At 40.6% G+C, this 19,862-nt stretch overlaps 1 protein-coding gene across 2 annotated transcripts in view; it reads right to left on the bottom strand.

The window, feature by feature from the left end:
• TMEM131 (transmembrane protein 131) overlaps positions 1-19,422 on the bottom strand; it is a 102,106-nt gene extending 82,684 nt beyond the window's left edge. For both annotated transcript variants that reach the window (XM_064438530.1, XM_064438538.1), the window contains exon 1: positions 19,170-19,422. In XM_064438530.1, coding sequence (XP_064294600.1) covers positions 19,170-19,341 — 172 coding nt within the window. In that variant the 5' untranslated portion in view covers positions 19,342-19,422. The remainder of the gene's footprint in view (positions 1-19,169) is intronic.
• Between the last annotated feature and the right edge of the window lie 440 nt (positions 19,423-19,862).

Genomic DNA, 19,862 nt, shown 5'->3' with positions numbered 1-19,862 from the left:
TACCACACAGAGAAACACTATTTTTTGACACATATTTGTACCAAGCGTTTCCTCACTGGCTGCTTTAGTGACACTTCACTTAGCACCCAAAGTTTAAACTGCTACTTAACATATTACTGTTTGCACATCCCACTCTGCATCCCCCCCATAATTTGATACTTTCTCCTAAAAGGTACAAACTCCCCAACCTTGTTTTTGTATGACCAAAAGTAAACGTTAACATAAAACAAAGGTTGCTGCTGTCATCTCCAAAAGTCTCTTTTGGTATGCAAAAAAATCCCAAACAAACAAAAACCCAAAAAACCAAAATTCTATCCAATTACTTTCCAAGCTACCACAGCTCAGAATTCTAACATTCAGCGACACAGGCTGAGAATGCAACTCAGCTCATGCAGAAGTGTGAAAATCACCACAAAGGGAAAGGCGGGGCTTAGATTATAAACAACGTGCATGTCCTGCAGTATTAACAGTGGCATGAGTGGTACTAGTCAGTCATGTCAGCAATATCTTAAAAAATTTTTGTGTGTGTTTATTGTTATTACCTTAATGATTTTCAAAACAAACAAGTCATCCTTAATCCAAGAATTGGGAGGTTTGGGCAATCATTTATGTTGAAGAACTATAGAGAACACAGAAGATTTTTTTTTAAAAAAGAACAAAAACAAACCAGCATTTAAACAGCTGTTATTAGATCAAGTCCTACAGCTTATGGAGAATTGGGGTTTTAAAACTTAAATTACTGGAGTAGGTCTATCAATTAAAAGTTTAATCCTAGAAACAAAGAACAAGTGAATTCTTGTAAATTTAACTGGCAATACATCTGTAAGATACTCTGTCTTTAAAACCACCCAAAAAAAAATCTATAAGGGAATTGCAGCCCAAGAAGCAAGAAAATGAAGCTTTGACATGATAGGTTAAAAAGCAAAGTATGACAGTTAATCACAACTTCATAGAAATGTCATGCCTATCCTCTGTGAAAAAAAAAAAAATTACAGATCAGCTGATATGGAGAGAAAATTCTCAGTTTTTAACTTGGGGACAAATCCAGAATGAATTGTTTTCTCATGTATTTAATTTATTGCAAGTTTAACACACACAATAAAAGAACCTATCAATAAAAGCACACCTTCCTAACGTTCAAAAGAATTGCGTCTCTAATGTTGGGGGTTTTGGCAATCTTTCACTTTCTAGCTTTCTGATCTAGAAACAAAGAATACACAGAACTTGACTGTGACATCAGGCACAAAAGTTCATTAGAAAACAACTTTTTATATTCATAATCTATCATCACCCAGTAGAAGACAAAAGGTTATTTCTTCAAATGTCTGTTTTTACATAAAATTAGAAATTCATTAAATTTTTCTGAGGCTTTTTTCCCCTATTTTACACAGTATACACTCCAGGTAAAAAGAGCAGAAAGTAGCAACCATTCTTCCATAACGATAACACACACACAAGCTCCAAGAAACAAGCCAAAGCTTTCTACCCGAGCAGCTTGAACGCAGGCAGCCCCGCTGTAAACCCCAAACGCTTTTCAGCCACCTTGCAGTTATTTCATCTTTGTAGCACCTTATGAACAAAGCAACAGATGTTACAGAACATTTTGAGCAGATGACACTGTTAAATTGAAGTGCCATTCATCATTATATCATTTAAGAAATGTTTTCAGAGATCAGATGACAGTTAGTGCCAGGTGAAGTCAGACGCACCGCAAAGCTTGGCTGCTGGCCACCTTGCAGCAGTCACATCTCAGCTCAGACGGTGAAGTTTCTGTGGTTAGACCTTTTACTTTGTTTTAGACTAAATTTAAAGCCTTTGTTTCTATGTTATCAGTTATTTCATCAAAGCAAAGAAATGACAAGTAAACATCTATACCTTCATGAGATGAAAGCTTGTTTTTGCAACTGACTTCTCAGACTCTCAATTCACGATGAAGCAACGAGTCACCTCATTCAAATGAGGCAAAGCCAATTACATTTTAAAAAAGCTCCACTGACGAGTCATAAACAATCACCCAAATCCCTGTAAGAGCAGCTCTCAAACTGTCCAATATGGACTACAGAGAGGACAAAGGCTTCTTCAAAGTGAAACGCAGACAGTACCCAAAGAGCAGAATGCTGCCTTCTAGTACTTGCCCATTCCAGAACTAGCAGCAGTTGCTCACTGTTTGCACTTCTACTACCTGAGCTAAGTAAGTTCACAAACTTCTGCAGAGCAAGTCCAAAAATATTCTTTTTTGTCCTTTTACACAAAGTATCTATGTCACCTATGGGGAATAGGTTATTACCAATGCCAAAAGACTCTGCAGGCAATTAAATATGAGATCACTTGGGCATGCTTTATTAGGTGAACCATTCCCCATGCTACAGAGGAAGATGACTGTTTCTGCAAAGTCCCCAACAATTTCTCCTGGAAAAACTTCTTCCCAGTCCAGGCTGATACCATCATGCTCCATTATCAGTCTAATACTTTAATAGTCTGGAATAGTAAACTGCAGCAAATTAAGAACTGCTGACTGTGCCACTTTGGTCACCTCTGCCACATGACTGGCAACTGCTATGAGAGGGGCACAACGTTAACATTTGGGGTAGGAAGCATTTCAGCTGTCACAGCGTGATCTGCCCCTGCACAAATCAGCAGCCAAGAAGCCAAATTACACATTAGGAAAATAATTTCTTCCTGACCCTACAGGCAACTGAAGCCCTGAAGGCTGATTTTAATCGTTATTAGTCAAACTTTAAATGTTATTAGCATGTTCGCAGCCCAAATAAGGAAAAGGATGAAGATTCATATCCACAGATTTCAAGGTCAGAAGAATCAATCTCCTTTCCTCTTCACCCATGCTGAACAGAGTATTTTCTTATAACATGTTCACAGAGATTCCTCTCAGCAGCAAAACTTTATCCTTTTGAAAGCACCTGGCAAGAAGCAAATTTATCAGATTCATGAGAATCCATGACAATTTCAGTCACTCTCACTACTAGCACATTGAGCGATTTCAGGGTCAAACTTTCAAACTTTTCCAGCTTCTAGCTTGTGTATCCTGGTTTCCTCTTTTCAGACAGTAGGTTACTATCAACAGAAGTGATATAAGTGCCAGCAAATGCTAAAAATACTGCAAGTTTCATTTTCTGTTTGTTTTCAGTTTTCAGCCTTTAAAATGAAACTTCTTTGCTTTTCTGTGAAAAGCCCATAAAAGATATCAGAAAAAGACTATGAATGTAGATCTTTCCACTTGCATCAAAACACATTTTTCTGCAGAGAGCATTTTCTAAGCTTTTATTTAAAAAGTGGCAAAACAAAAACTACTGCCACAGCCACAACCCCTGCCCCCCAGTCCACAGCTTTCTGGAACAGTAAACACACTATGTAGTCATTCTTACCAGTAGATTTCTAAACGCTTTCCCCTGCCCTTTCCAACAACATCACAGTGCCTGATGGTAAACACCTAAAGTAATAAAAATGTAAACAGTGGCCTGAAGAGATACCAAATTCACTTAAATTCCTCAAAGCTTAAGCTGCATCTTCTCACAAGTTTATATAGCTAGCGGTCACATTTTGCTCAAACACATTCCTATTTAATTGTCTCTGGTCCAAACCTTTTATATTTTAGCTTAAAATATAAAAACTACAGACAGACCTATAAAGCATTGAGTACCACAAGAAAATTTTTAAATCCTACATGCTCCAAAGTAAACCCAGACTTAATATCAAAATCACTGTAGCCAACACCAGTTTTGAGATGTGCCTGAATTACACATACCAGAATAAATTTGCATGTAATGCGAGACAACTGAATATGCCAAGACTCTTACTGCACAATGATAAAAAAAATTCTCTGTGGTTCACAGGTTATGAGGCCTACTCTGACTGAGTTCTGATTTTTAAGGTGGCTTTGCAAATTTTTCTTTCATTTAGCCACTGTCAATTTCTTCATTTCAACAGGAATGTATATTCTGGCATATATGCTCATAAAACCACTATTCTGAAATATTACTTAGTTCTGGAACAGCTACTCTGTAATACAGTGCTTTCATTTATTTTTTTGTTAGTCATCATTACGTATTCTCTTACATGCTTTAAGAACTGTTTTTTCCCTTAACTATTGACTAAACCAATTTTCTCATTTTCTTATAAGCTATATTTATACAATCCAGTATCATCTAGTCTATGAATTTTCTCCATATTCTGGAAATAGTGTCCCAACTTACTAAAAGAGGGCCAGATCGATTATTTAAATCTCTCCTAATTTACACTAAGTTTTTTTAAAATCCAGTTTCTAACCCTTTGTCTTAATGACTAAGCTCACTTCAAGGTAACTATAACCACATGAGCTAATTACACTGTGCTAAATGTCATTCACTTCTGTATATGTAATTGTAATTACAGCATTTGTATCACTACCGGTTAAACAGCACAACTAAAACTGGATGAGTCTGTTTTAAAGCTCGGACTATGAACTAACTGCTTATGCGCAATCACACCATTTCAATCATCCTGAACGGTGGAAAACTGAGCATCATGTGAAATACAGAGAGGTGGATACAGAATGATAAAATAACATTATTATGAAAGGAAAATTACTTTGTAAAAAAATAAATACCACACAGATAAAGAAAAACAGTATTATGCTGTAATGTAAGCAATCATTTTTATCAGCTTCAAGAATACAGAAGTCTGGTGAGCCTCAAGAAATACGTCCCAGTTCAGTGTTCTTTAAACAGCTTTTATTGTGTTGAAAGGCCTATTCTCCAAGATGGAAGAGTCGGTGTAGCTATCAGCCTGAATTTCTGCCTATGTCCCAACAGGTGACTGCTCACTGGAAATGTAAAATATCATTCTTTTACAGGCCAGCAAATCTCAGGCAAGAGGGTCCAAGAAAGAATCACCAGCCAGCAGGCTTCCCTTCCAGCTAAATCCTCTTGCACTTACATACACAATTCGCTTATTTCTTTTCCAGTAGTCCATAACAAAGGTAAATTAGTAATTTTTCCAGCAGACCTCAGGAAGAGCCATCACAGCCCAGACAGTAAATACACACAAAATAGTAAAGATCATATGCAAAAATAACTCACTTTGAAGCCTTTTTACACAGGAACACATTCATTCCTTTTTCTTTATTAAAACCCCTAATTACCATCCTTCAAAAAGCTAGCTTGCCACATATTTTTTTTTCTGTTTACATATTAGAGAGTTGAAATAGGAACATTCCCAGATAATGCACTTTAATCATCATGCGAAATGAAAAATGAATTTATTAAGCTAAGTAACAAAAAGGTTGAATTTTCATTAAAAACCTCATTTTGTACTACTGATTGTAAAAAGTTATTTTTACGACTTTAGACAACACGTACTCAAGTAAGTTCATATGCACCAACCTATGCCCAAGTTAATACAAGCTAAACAGCTGCAGTATCTGAGCATACAACCCACTATTCCACAGCAAGGGGGGGAAAAAGGTCAAATTATTTGTATTTCACTTCACACAACAGCACAAATTTCAGTGTGTACACTGTTACCCAGCTAAGTCTTCATAAAATCTTTCGCTAACTCATGTATCATTGCTGACTTCAGATACAAGACAAGCTTCTTCACACAGCAAGACCCTTTCCTAGCAAGGAAAACTGTCACACTGCGTTCATCCACTCATCTCTTTTCCCCTTAGCTAAGGCTGATGCTGATTTTTTAGGAATTCAGTGATCAATTCAGTGTTTAAAGCCAGCCACAAAACAGAAAGTGATAGCACAATTCTGATTCGGAACACAGGCCCCAGACAGACAATGAAGCTACCACTTAGTCTGAGGAAGGAAGAAAGCAGGTCTCCATCCCGAAGACACAGTTCATGCATCTGGCTCATGACATTTGTTTTACACTTTAGAAGATGGTGCAACTGCTTCAAGATTTCTTTTATGGAGTTTGCACTGATTGGATGTGTTGTGTAATAGATATACCCTTGCTATAAAACCATAGAAACAAAAAAGGTCACTGGAAGTAATGTGTACTGCACCTAGCAGTCTGCTTTCGTTTAGTTGTTTTTCTAAGAAAATTAGATGATTTTAGATAGAAAGCAAAAAGAATCGCATGTTATTTAAATACCTTTATTCTCAGGTGCTTATTCTGTACTCAGACTGTATTTCCACTTTACAGGAATCTGCATTTTCATCCTCTTCAGCTAGAGCAATTTTTATTTTAAACTGACTTTTTTGTAACAGGAATTCAAAAAGTTATCTGCCATTGACCAAAATGGTCTATTTCAAATGGTAGCAGTAAATGTCATAGAACTCCACTTCAAATCAAATACTACTTTAAAAGTTACTAGGTGATTTAAAATACCTATTAAAAACATTTGCTGCTTTGCTTTTAAACATTTCAGTAATTTCATTTGTTCCTTCAAAGCCATTTAATTGCTGGCTCCAAAATGCTTCTTGGGAAAAAATATCCAACTCTCTTTTCTCACGAAGATTTCATAGGGAGGTATGAATGCACCTATTTTTAATTTAAAAAAAAGAAAAGGATAAATAATTCTCTCATCTGGGGAAAGACGCATTATTTTTAAGCTAAAGAGAACAATACTCCTGACACCCATGGAAGCTTCTCATAAATCATTTGATGAGATGGAAATTTTGAAATGGAAGTTAAAAGAGAAACCTAACATCTGCAAATAGCATCCTTTTTTCTGGCTTTGGGCCATACAAATTATGGCTTTTTATTCTTTCTAATGATGGGGATTTGAAATATTTTAGATTTTCAGTATGCTAAATTAGGTTATACCTCTGTAAATCTGTCATTATTGAACTTGTACAGACACAAAATTCATTGGAATAGCCTCAAGAACAATATAACCTGTCCTGCAATGAGAGAGGGGGAAAACGGCAGCCCCTCCAAACTATTCTTAAATTGTCATCACACTTCAGTTGTCAAATTTTAGATCAGAAATTTCTAGTTGTGGCAGTAAGTTTTACTACTCGTTTAGCACTGCGAACTGATGTGTGCACAGGTAACACGGACTCATTGGAACCCTAACCTTTTCAGCATATAGAAATATTTAATACGTAGTTTACAAAAAATGACAGTTCACAGATTCTGCCGCCTCAGACGAACAATGCATTAACTGACAATAATAGTAACTATCACCATTAATGTCAGCCTTCCAAACTTGCACTCTTATGAAATTAGCCACTGAACAGACACACAAAACCTACTTACTCAAAAAAATTGATTGTGCCAACTCAGTGCAAACACCTACTTAAAACGTACATGCAGGCTGATTAATGGCATTAATAAACCTACAGAAAGAGCAAGAACTGTGCTCTGTGGTGCAGAAAAGAAGAAGGAGGATGGATTTTCAGATTTTCCAAAGAACCCCACAGAACAGGAAGACGATAACGCCAGATACCTCCCAACATCTACATGTCTTGCTGGCAACGTGAATGCAGTCAGGTAAGAGCTACAGCTCATGCTCTGTGGACACTGCTCAGCTCTCAGTCCTTACTCCTAACCTTGCTACCTGCTACAGAGGATGCTTTGTATCACTTATCTTAATCAATGTTATGACACTGAAGCAGTGGCCTACTGAGCAAGAGTTCTGCTCTCCTCCCTACCCTGATTTCCAAACCCTCCCCCCCCCCTTTTTATTTTAAAGTCACTTATCAGAGTGGAACTGCACAGATTTATAGAGCAACAAGGGAACTTGGACAACGCATTAATTCAGATTTTGCTGCTTAACACTTGCTACTTGGTTAGGACAAAATTACAACCGGAGAGGAGGCGCACTGCAAGGGAGGAGCGCAGCATCTCCACCCTCGCTGTGCTCACGTGGCAACTGTTACTCAAGTGCCCACTGGAAACAGCTATTAAGCCTGGAGGACAAGTAAAAGAGCAGGAAGATAATGCTTAATCAGCTACCTATGAAGTCTATACATACAACAATCGAAGGTCAGGAAAAGGTAGGAAAAGCCTAATGTTAAAGCCCTAGTGTTAACGATGTGGCAGTAACACTACTTATTGTTTAGCAAAGCAGCCTGTTGACTTGCCGTGTGGGAACACAGACCACCAGGAAAAAGCTGGCGGCAATGTCTGATAAAGCCAGAAAAGAAATGGGTGGAGAAGAGCAGCTGCAGCATGTTTTGAGAGAAGATAAAATACAGGGCAAGAAGAATGAAACAAAATAGGGAATTTCAGTTTTGGAGGAAAAAAATGCAAAAATATAAATAAGAAATTAAAGGCACAAGCAAGCATATGGAAATGAAACATGTATGTTTACCTGCAGAAATTCAATTCAGCTACCCAAAATGCCATGGAAGCAGTTACCCCTCAGAAGTAAACATCTGATCTCTTCTGGTCAGACTCTTTCAGAAACTGCTATGATGACCAAGGTTGACACTGTCCAACACAGATCACAATTTCACCCAATAATTCCAAACCCTTAGGCTTAGTTACAGAATATGTTTTGGAGAGACATCTAATTCTACTTTAAAGACTGCAACCACCACTAAGCTGCCCCTTAACTGAGACAACAGTAAATCATCTTCAATCAAAAATACCTCTCGTTTCTACTTTGACATGCCTAGTACCTAGTCCCAACATAAATATGCACACCTTTGCTACATGAAATGGCCCTTCAGCATTAGATATTTTTTTTTGGTCCCTAATACAGCTTCTTTTAAAGCACAATTAAGTAATGCTGAATAAATTTTTTATTCAATGTCTGAGTTCCTTACTCTGATGTCTTTTTCCCTAGAGAAACTGAGTTTAATCAAAGGAAGAATTCATGGGACTCATCAAGTACTGGAACTCTGATCAAATTTTCCCTGATGAACTGGAAGCTTGTTTCAGTCTTTCCTCCATCAGATAATGATATTCAGTAGTACTAATTGGCAGAGTAACTTCACCTGTTAAGATTCAGTCTCTGGCAATGAAAGCTATCTCTCCTTCAGCATTAGATATAATCAGGTTTCCCCAAAACCAAGGAATTTATTAATATTTTCATAATTTGGAAGATATAGTTTAGCCAAAGCTATTTGGGCAGATCGTGACCTAGTTAAGCTACATGAAAGGCAACTGATGAGGCATATGATAATGTAAAGGCAGCTATATAACAGTTGCCCCCACATGCACCTTCCTTATCTTCTTACATTTAGGAACAACAACTTAGAGGGCAAGAGTAGTCTCAGTGATTTCTATCACTGAACTAAGTAGCAGGATGGCTGTGGGCAAGGGTCTCACTGGATAACAGTCATTTCTGGTACCACTGGATGGCCCTTTGCTGGCTCCGCAGACTGAAGTTACACACAGGTCCAGAACACCAACACAAACATACGAGAAGGATATGGTTTCCAGTAAGGACCAAGTACTTCATGTCCCCTGTTGAATGTTGCCAAGTTTGGCTGTTTCTTGCAATAACCAGATCTGTCAGTGTTTCCTCAGATACCAGAGTTGCGCAGATTGTTAAGTATTACTTTAATACATCTTGTATATTAACATGTCAAGCACAATCCAATTTATTGTCACATTACCAGCACCCAGCAAGGATGGAAACTAATGGCTATATTATCCTTCACATGAAGGATAGGATACAAATATTCCTGTTGAAACAAATTTTTCAAGAGAAAGAATGAAAACTAGCAGACAAACAAAGCCTGCATGATACATGACTACAGAAACAAGAAATGGCCAACAGGGTATTTTTTTTATTCTATGATCACAGTTCTTCAGTGATGCAGCAACACGTGACCCTGAATCCAATTACAACTCTGCCTCTATCTAATTTGTATCTAATTTACTACTGCCACAACACTGATTTCACCACCGAGTTACACGGAAACCCAGACCTCTCCCATCTTACAGATATTCCTATCAGGCGCAACAAAGTTATCACAACTTCCTACCAAGTTTTTAAGATCGTGAGGGAGCTCCAAAATGCAGACACAGAGCAATTCAGGTTGGAACGGACCTTAAGATGACATCTAGCTCAACCTTCTGCTGAAGCCCAGTGAATGATGAATTTGGACGATGTTACTTAGGCTTTTGTTTAGCTGGGCCTTGAAAACCTCCCAAGGTCAGAGATTCTACAACCTCTCTGGGAATCTGTTTCAATGCCTAACTGTCCTCATGGTGAAATATGGAATCATTACGTCAAGCCAGAATACTGTAGTGGTCCTGACTGGAAGACCACACAATACATCAAACAGCCAGCGATGCATGCAAAAGCTAACCTGAATAGGCCCATGCCTGTGCTGTGCTGTATGTACAGGCTGGCTTTCAGGCCCGTGCTATGCTGCACACACCCGCTGGCTGCGGGATGAGCCCAGCCAGCTCACTGTAACAGAGGAGCCTGCAGGGAGCTGCCACTTGGTACCGGCAGTTACACCACCTGGGTGGCCTTGCCTTTATCTAGAAGCGCAGCTAGAATTCTCATGTGAGCATCCTCTCTGCTTGACAGTAGAAATTATGAGTAGAGGTGTCCGCTTGCAAGGAAATCCAACGATAGCTCAAAGGACCAACACGAGGGATCTCTTTTACGATGGGGTCTGCGCAGTACGTTGCACGTGGACTGGAGGCTTGTTTGATGCTGCACAACTCAGGGCTCCCAGCATCAAAACAGATATAAGATTATCTATATTACTCTCTCTTTACAGTGTTAGCTCTCATAAACAGCATTTTCAATTATATTTTACAGTGTCCGAGTGCCTTTTTTACTTGATCATCACAGACCAGCACCTCCTGAGAGAAAACAAACTTTCCCTGTTTCAGTTTATGACCATTGTCTCTCAGGCTGCTGCCATGCACCTCTGTGAGGAGTCTGACTCCATTTTCCTCATGACCTTTACTTTAATACCTGCACACTGCCACAAGGTCCCTCCAAAGCCTCATCTCCATGCAGCTTTGGGTCCCCCAGCCTCTCTTCATGGGTCACATGCCCACCAACCATCTTTGCGGCCTTCCAGAAGGACAGTAGAGAGCAAAACTGGATGCAGTGGTTTAGGTGTGGTCTATTAAATGCTGAGTAAACAGGAATAATCGCTTTGTTCAGTCTAGTGGCTACACTCCTGCATGCTGCCAGGGTACATTGCTGACTCATGTATAGCATTTCCAGCTTGTATCCCCTGCAAGTGGTTATTCTGTCTCACATGAAGGACTTCGCATTTGTCATTTTTTGATGTCATGACAGTCCTGTCAGTTCATTGCTCTGTCCTGTTTATACCTCTCTGAAATGCAGCCCTGCCCTTGAGCATACTGACTGCTCCCCAGATTTGGTACACTCCAACTCCAGATCAGTGACAAAGATATTTAGCAGGACAGGTCCCAGAACAGAGCCAGGAGGAACTCCTTGTAACAAGCCTCCAAGGTAGAGCACAAACCACTGCTGGAAATAAACCAAACACCCCGCAGTTTATGTTTGCCTGGATAATTTTTATCATCATCTACAAATTCCACCTGCAAATATTTGTACAACATTTTAGTGTAAATCAGTGACAAACTACTTCTGCATTGCTAGATGATTTCGTATTTATTTACAAGCTTCAGATAACCAGCTTTTACATTCACTTAATGTACTATATCAACATCTCAAATGGTGGACTCAAAAATCCCCTAGTGGAAGCAGATGTAATGAAAAATAGCTCTTTTCTTTATCTCAGTGTCAGTATCTTCTATCGTCTTCAATCTGAGCCAGACATTTTCAGTCTGCAGCTTATCTATTACAAAAATAAAGAAATTTCATAAGCCAGTCACATCAAACTATGCTGAAGCCATCCAATTTCACACTGAGGAAACTACCTTGAGGTGTTTCCAACAGAGTATATGCCCATAAGGAAATGAGAAATCTTTCTGTTTTTGAAAGCTAAAATTCCCTCTTTAAAAACTACCTCTTTGAGAACTTCTCTCAGCCATTTTTTTCTTCACTACCACCCTCCTCTACAAGGACCCCATTCTACTTCAAGTCTATGGATCTAAAAAGTCAAGTTAATGAAGAACAGGTATACAAGAGGTTTAGTGGAAACAAGTGTTTCAAATTTAAATCAGTACCATGCTTGTCTACAACTTTGTCTCCTATTCTACCATCACTCCATCAAATGGTGAATTAATCTGTTTAACACCACTATCAGCTGTACTTCCTGACTTAACTAAAAAAAAACCCTATGACCAAGGGTTGTTTGGTATTTTAAGTAACTTTTTAAAGTCTGTGCACATTCTATTACACCAAATGTGTACAGTCCAACATAAAGCTAGATGTTCAACTGAAAAAGCCTCTCAGATAAGCCTTAAGGCATCACTGTTGAGACAGATTGCTTTATTAATAACAGTTAGCAGATGCATTGGACAAATAACTTCAATAACATAAGCATGTTGTATTAGAGTCAGCTAAACAGGTCTATTAAATAATATTCTGTAACTTCATACAGTACCCAGAAGGAGCTGTTAGGTACAGAGTTTCATTTCCTGTACACCTCCTTCCATTAAATTTCATTCAAGTATCCTTAAAACCAGTTCAATAATTACAGTAAAACTCCAGCTGTTCTCAGACAGTTCACTATTGCTATGCATGCCAGGTGGTAGGACGAGAGATATTAAAAATGCCTCTATGACAGTCTTAGTGAGAAGATTGATCTAAGTAGTATAGCAGGAAAATCTCAAACTAGTGCAAAACTCCTCAATTTTCTTCCTCCTTTTCAGAGTGGAATTACATTACAATTCTTGAGCTCTTTGCGATTTCTCCATTACATCCAAGGTTGTTTTTAAAAACAGAGAGAGTACGCGTGAGTTTAGCCCCTTGTCCCTTTAATATTCCAGAGCACAAGTTATCCAAGCCTACTTATTAGAAAATGTTAAATACAGATTTTAAAAACCATTAAATGCAGATGCTGCATTGCTTCCTTGCTACAGTCGTAGATCACTAATTATTCCACGTAGACATTTCTGAAAACAGAGATATCTCACATTCCTGCATCACATGTTAAAATTTTACCAGCTGCCTCTAATAAGCCCATATCTGACACAGGATTATTTTTTGCCTGTATTTATGACTAGAAAGATAAATACCTCCCCTTTCACTCTCATGGTCATTGGTTCCTCTGGTTTTCTAAATCAGGCATCTATATTTTCAGTTTATAAGCTTCATAAAATGGAAAAAGGGAAGTTCGTGGCAAGAATTAATGCCTCCATATATGGACTGTTTAGTAGCAATTCCTCCATATGAGAAAGATGGGTGACAGTGAGCAAACTAAGTTGAGCTATGTTCATATTTCCAATTAATGAGCTAGATCACCAATGCCAAATGAGCCAATTACAAAATAAAGGCTGTATCAGCAATGCATCAATATATTTCCCATGCAAGAAGAAATTCTGCATCCTCTATCTTGGTATTAATAATTTAAAATGCTGAAATACCAACAAATTTGTTTAGGAAAAAAAAAAAGGATTTTTAAGATAACTGTAGTGTAAACTTGAATTTGGCAACTACCACAGGTGAATGGATTGCATCAGTTGCTTCTGTAACAAGCACCCAGCGCACCCACCTTTAGGAACCACAGAATAACGCAGGCTGGAAGTGACACCAGACGCCTCCAGCCCAGACGCCTGGTCAGAGCCGATCCAGTTAGAGCAGACAGCTAAAGGTATTACCCAGTCCAGTTTTAAGTACCTCTACTTATTACCATGAAGAGTACAGATTTACTTCAAATGCTGTGTTCTAGAGAAAAAAGACACCTTCTCACAGCTACTCCTACACCCAGGTAAGTTCATGCTGTAGACTGACAAAGTCAGAGACTGGACAGCAGTTACTAGCATGAGAAATAAAACGGATCTTTACTGACTTTTATTCTTGCTGAACCCACAAACACAGAAACAAACCAAACTCGTTCTAGCCTGCACTTCAGTCACACAACTTTTACTGGTTATGAATGAACCACAACATCCACCATTCATTGTCAAACTCCCAGCTCATTTACCAAGTTTATAGTTTGAAAGATTCTTTACACTTGTAAACTTAGTAAATCACACCACGGAATCATAGCACATGTGGCTTTAAGCAGAGTAAATTTTGGTAGGTTTTGAAATAAAGTGACACACAGCAAACATCCAAGCTTTACTGCAAACAGTAGATATGTTAACATACACAAATCTATCCAAATGACTCAAAGTAACCCATATTGCAATACTGGCTGGCAATCAATCACAAAAATCAAAACTGAAAGCTTTAAATAATGTAATGCCTACAGACTTCTGCAAACTTTGGAGCGGCTTCATCACATCAGGCACTATACAAATACCTAGTGAGTTCCTTCAAGAGTTTACAATCCAAGGCCCTGAACTGCAGCACACTATCCTTCAATCGACCTCTGCAGGTGCGGGTACCTCAGTCTGCCTCACACATGCAATATAACTGGACACTGGTGAGGGAGAAAGAGATGCAGAGGAGGGAACAGCCACTATTTCAAGATGACACAGAAGGTCATAGAGAGCATGAGGTCTCAACATCCTGTCCACTGCATTACAATTTTTCCTTATATTTAATTTAGCCCAAAGACTGCAGACAAGTAGGAGACCTTTCAATCCAAGCACGTGGTTAGTATTTATCATTCACGAGAGCAAAGACATAGTGCAAACCTTATCAGCTCGCCCATACTTAGGTTTCAAAACCACAGTGAGACAGCATGGTGAATTTTTATTCACTGCGTTTTTCTCACACTGTTCATGATTTTAATGTGCTACTTCAGCTGCTAGAGCCTTCTCGGTTTCACTGAGGTCATTCTTTCTGGATCACATTTTGATTGAAGTCAGGGTTAAAACATCAGCATTAAAATAAATGATAGCATACTTTATACTAGTTCTGACTGTAGGATCTGACAAACAACTAGTATTTGTGACGAGTTTTTTATGATGTTATTTTAAACATATAAACTTCCTTCCCCATCACCATCCAGCATTAGTCTACTTTCGATACTCGTATGAAGTACCCTGGATTGCCATTTTAGATGTAGGTAAAAAGCGAAAAGGAAAAGCTACTTGCCTGAGATTAGACAGCATGACAAAAACAGAACCAGAACTCCAGCATCCCAGTGCACTGTTCTAATGACAACACCTCCCGTCATTATTTTAGCTATCTTTTATACTCAGTAACTATCTTATTCTCTACTAACACCTAGAAACTATGTCAAGCTTTAGAAAAAAGAACATTCCGCATTTTCACTGACCTATCTGGTATCAGATCTTAGATGTTTAAACAGAAATCTTTACCAGATCCAGAGCTAAGATGTAACTTCAAAAGTTACGGCTAGGGATTGAATCTAGCCTATATATCAACCTTGCTCTAACTGCACCAACCTTGTGAGCAGGTGGGTAGGTAAGAGAACTATGAAAATAGTCTCAACAGGCTTCCAGCCAGCTGTCCAAATAAAAAGCAATTTTTAAAAAATTGCTGTTGTATAAAATTAAGGTTTTTTAAAATATAAATAAACATAAATAAACAAACACAAAACAGTTCTCAGGTGAAAAAGCATGCTGTTAGACATTTGTCTTCAAAACATAATAATGACCATAAGGCTTATGGCATTGCTATGGCTTCCTTCAACCTGAAAACCTGAAACAGAGAAGGCTGTTGTTGTGCACCGCCCCCTGCCCCCCCTTCCCCCAAAAACAAACGCCAAAACAAACAAAAAACCCAAAGCAAAAACTGCACATGCTCAAATATGAACTAAAAGTTGTCTTCAATACATGTGGCAATACAGAACGTGATAATTACACTGGGAAAGAATGAGCCTACGAAAAGCCTGAAAATCGTATGTATTTGCGGAAGAAACTCTTAAGTTATTTTTGCCCTTCCTAAATGATGAGAGGCTCTTTGAGACTGAATGCAGAGTTTTATTCCTGCCATGTCATGTCATACTTTTGCTATGGGTTCACAGATTTCCTAAGTGAAAAAAAAAAAAAAAAAAACCAAAAATTTTACAGCCTTCTCAGTCTTACTCATTCCTCAGCAATACATGGGCACTGAGGACCCAGCTAGATCAAAAGAAAAAAAAAAAATAAAAGAGAGAAGTCACATCAGTGTTTAGTCTGAAATTGATGTTGATGTTTAAGGTTTTTTGGCTGGTCCATATGCAGTTTTTTCTCTGCTTTTGTGTTTGTTCAGATACCAGATACTTTCCACAAGTTCTGTTTCTCTAGCACAGACAGTATACAGCAGTATCACTGCTCCCATGAGTTTGATTTACAGCTTGTATACACAAAGAATTTAAGTTTTGCTTTTTGCTGTTAGACAAATAGCAAAGATGTTTATGTTACATTTTTACCCTTAAATTCTTTAACTAAGATTGGGGACCAGAAGCAGTTGTGTCAATCTAGAACACTCCAGCATCAATCTTCTTCCTACTCATGACAGCTGCATAAAGAACTGCTTGCTGCTCTATCTCCACACAAGCTTGAAGCCGGCATTACTCTTTTGTGCATCAGCTCCAACTTTCCCCCAGTTTCTCCTCATATACATGCAAGTTAAGAGGAAAACAGTGTACTCCACCTTCATTTTCAGTCTATTTTGTGATACTATAATCTACCTTTCTCTCGTTCCTATCCAAATACCTGCTTCTACCCATTTTTTTTCTGTAGCAGCTTCTCTGGAATATAGGCTGCACTGTGTCTTACTACAGTCACCTTCAACTCAGCAGCATAGAAATAGTACAGGAGCCAGAATGCACAACCTCAGTTCTAATCCCTTTCCACAACTTCCTTCCTGCAGCTGTACTGAAACGTGTATGCCCACATTTGGGAGATGGAAAGGATATTCCTAGCTATTTCCTTACTTCCAGATTTCTTTTTTTTTTTTTTTTTAAACTGAGTCTTACTATGTTTAACTTGACACAACCTGATAGAAGCTAAGGCACTGAAGGACAGAGCCTGAAACACCCTTCCCTCTTTTATTCTGAACTCCTGTTTCATTTTGAGCTCCTACCTCAGTCTAAAGGCCCACTGTCCAAGGTGGTCCCTTCCCTCCTATGCTCAGTTACTGCCCCTTGCAGACTGGCACTTGGACTGAAGCTTAGGATCAGTGGGACTGGATCTCACAAGTCACTTTTGACTTTGTCTTGCTTTAAAACTCCACTGTTCTTTCATCCAGGGCATAAACAGCCATTGCACTCAACAAAGTGACAACTCTAAGACAACAGTTTTCAATGTGTGACCCACAAATGGATATTATCAAAGAATTCTTCTAAGGAGTCCATAAAAGATGAATTAAAAAAAACCCAACCGGAACAAAAACAAACAAAAACAAAACAGCAAACCAAGACTTAGTGAGTCTAGATGTACTACTCATAGACTATGCTCAAGCAGCAGAAAACTTGGGAAGAGAAATGAGTGTCAGAAATCAGACAAGACTGAAAAAAAAAAAAAAATCTCTGTTCTGTGTGAGAACCAAATTCATTTTTTGAAAATGACAGAAGTGTTGCTGGGATAAGTTTTAAGTAATAGACTGTATCAATAGAAGGAAATGGTATCAGTATAAACTATTCTATTTTCTTGTTCCATTCAAACTCTGTGAGTCTAAACCTCCCTTTGTTTATCTAGGAATGCCAAGGAAGTCCATAGAGAAAAAACAGTATCTCCTCCACAAATGAACAAAACCAGACCATGGTCCCAGCTGTCACAACTTTTGGGCATGAATCAATTCCACCATACCAGTATATGACATCACTGATAAAGCTTATGAATTCATATAAGCTATTACCTGTAATGGAATGCAATCAAAATCAGAGTTAAAAATAGGTATTTCTGAAGCATTTGAACTTTTCTAGTACCTTAAGACACTACAGACTAAACTGACTGACAAATTCTCATCACTCTGAAGATACTGTATCTTCTCCACAGTGTTTTCTAAATGTTAAATTTTCTGAAGACAAGGTCAAGTGAACAAGAGTGGCTGACTCAAAACTGAATGGTGGTTTTAATCACCTTAATATCAACATCACCTTATTTGTAAAGACAAGTTAGTAGGAAATTACTCAAATTGAGCTCTTCATTCAAAAATTAAGGACATAGCTACGTTTATTCTGATATATACATTATTAGGATACATTTTTTTCCCTCAGTTCTGGATCTAGAGACATGAGTGACTACAGCCTCCTCACTAAACTCCTGTTCCTTAGGAATCTTATTCTTTTTTCTTCTTATTCTATTTCATCCTCTCAGACCTCACCTGGCCTGAAACATCTCAGTCTCCTTCCAATATACCCTCCTCCAGTGCAGCAACTTGCCTGAAAAGTAAATTCTCGCATCAGCTAAAGTAAATGTGTTTCACCTACTTCTGTAAGGCATTACATTTATCTGCTGCTTGTTAACACTGCCACACAGCCACACTTTTAAGTAGACCATGAGTCTGCACCTTGGAAATGCTTGAAAGCCGTTCTCAGCAATGCTACAGAATATGCTTAGGTGTTTCGCTCGGGGCTTTTTTTCCTTGTTCAACCACAATGAAAAGACAATGTGCCAAAGTCAAAGGCCCTGGAAGTTAAAAAGTCCCCCGTCTGACTTTTCACTGAAGTTTGGAGAAAAGGTCACCGACCCCACGGAGGCGTCAGAGACCTGTCAGAAACCCGGAGGGGGGGTGGCGGGGTAACGGGGGTCTCGCCCTCACCCCCGAGCGGGCATTTTTGCCCTTTCCCTGGCAGGTTTGCCCGCCTGTTTGGCTCGGCTCCCACCTCCCGCTGGAAGCCTGCCGCGGGGAAACCAGCTCCACGCGAGAAACCCTGGGGTTCACACACACACCCACACCCCACCACCACCGTTCTCCTTTTTAAAGGGCAGCTCCAGCTCCATCCCCGCCACTGCCGGGGGGCAGAAACCCCACCGAGTCCGCCCCGATGTCAGCGGCCCCCCCGCCACCACACGCACACACGCAGACCCGCCGGCTCACCCCGGCAGCCGCGGCAAGGAGGGGGGAAAGGAGGGAGGGACAGACGGACAGACAGCGGCAGCGACACCCCGCACGGCGGACAGCGGGACCCGGCGGCCCCGCCGAGGGGGAAGGGGCGGCGAGGCCGGGAGCCTCACCAGCCGCCCCCCGCCCCAGACCGCTCACCGCCGCCACGGGGGACCGCCAACGGCCCCGCAACCCCCACGGGAGAAAGAGGAGGGTGCGGGGAAGGACAAGAAAGGAAGGGGAATCTGGGTCTTACCTTCCTTCTCGGCCCGGGCCGTGTGGAGGAGCACGGCCAGGGCGAAGCGCAGCGCCGCGCCCCGCCAGCCGGCCGCCCAGCCACCGCCGCCACCGGCAGCGCGAGAGAAGGGGGAGCCGGGGCAGCAGCAGCAGCCGGCGGCGGCGGCCGCCGCCTCCCGCCGCGCCGTCATCGCGCTGCCGCAGCCGCCGGTGCGGGTCCGCCGTCTCTCCGGCCGGGCCGCGGCGCGCGCGCGCGGAGGAGCTCGGGGCGGGGGCGAGGGAGGGGGAGGGGGCGGGGGCGGAGCGGGGCGGGTGCCCCGCGGCGCGCTGCGTCTCCTGACGCCTGTGTCACGGGCGGGCAGGCGGGGGAGGGGGATGGTCGGTCAGCGCCTCGCGCGCGCGCGCCCGCGCCCGCGGGGACATTCCAGGGACGCGCGCGCGCGCACACGCACAGAGAGGCGCACACCCGCTGCCGCCCCGCCCCCGTCCCAAGGGGGCGGGGTTGTTACAGGACGAGGGCGGAAGCAGGCGCCATTTTAAGTGCGGGCAGGCCGCCCCTTTTTCCCTTCTGAGTTCAGAAAGTAGGGGGGTTGGGGTTTTTTGGTTGGTTTTTTTTCCTTTTTTTTTAAAACGCGAGTTTAGGCCTCCTGCAGGCGCTCGCTCGTCCTGGTGCGGTCATCCTGCCTCCTTAATACTCCCTTCTCCCCCTCTC

Source organism: Phalacrocorax carbo, chromosome 1 (genome assembly GCF_963921805.1).
Source record: "Phalacrocorax carbo chromosome 1, bPhaCar2.1, whole genome shotgun sequence".
In the NCBI taxonomy this organism is placed as follows: domain Eukaryota; kingdom Metazoa; phylum Chordata; class Aves; order Suliformes; family Phalacrocoracidae; genus Phalacrocorax; species Phalacrocorax carbo.
This window is presented reverse-complemented; position numbering and strand designations above follow the sequence as displayed.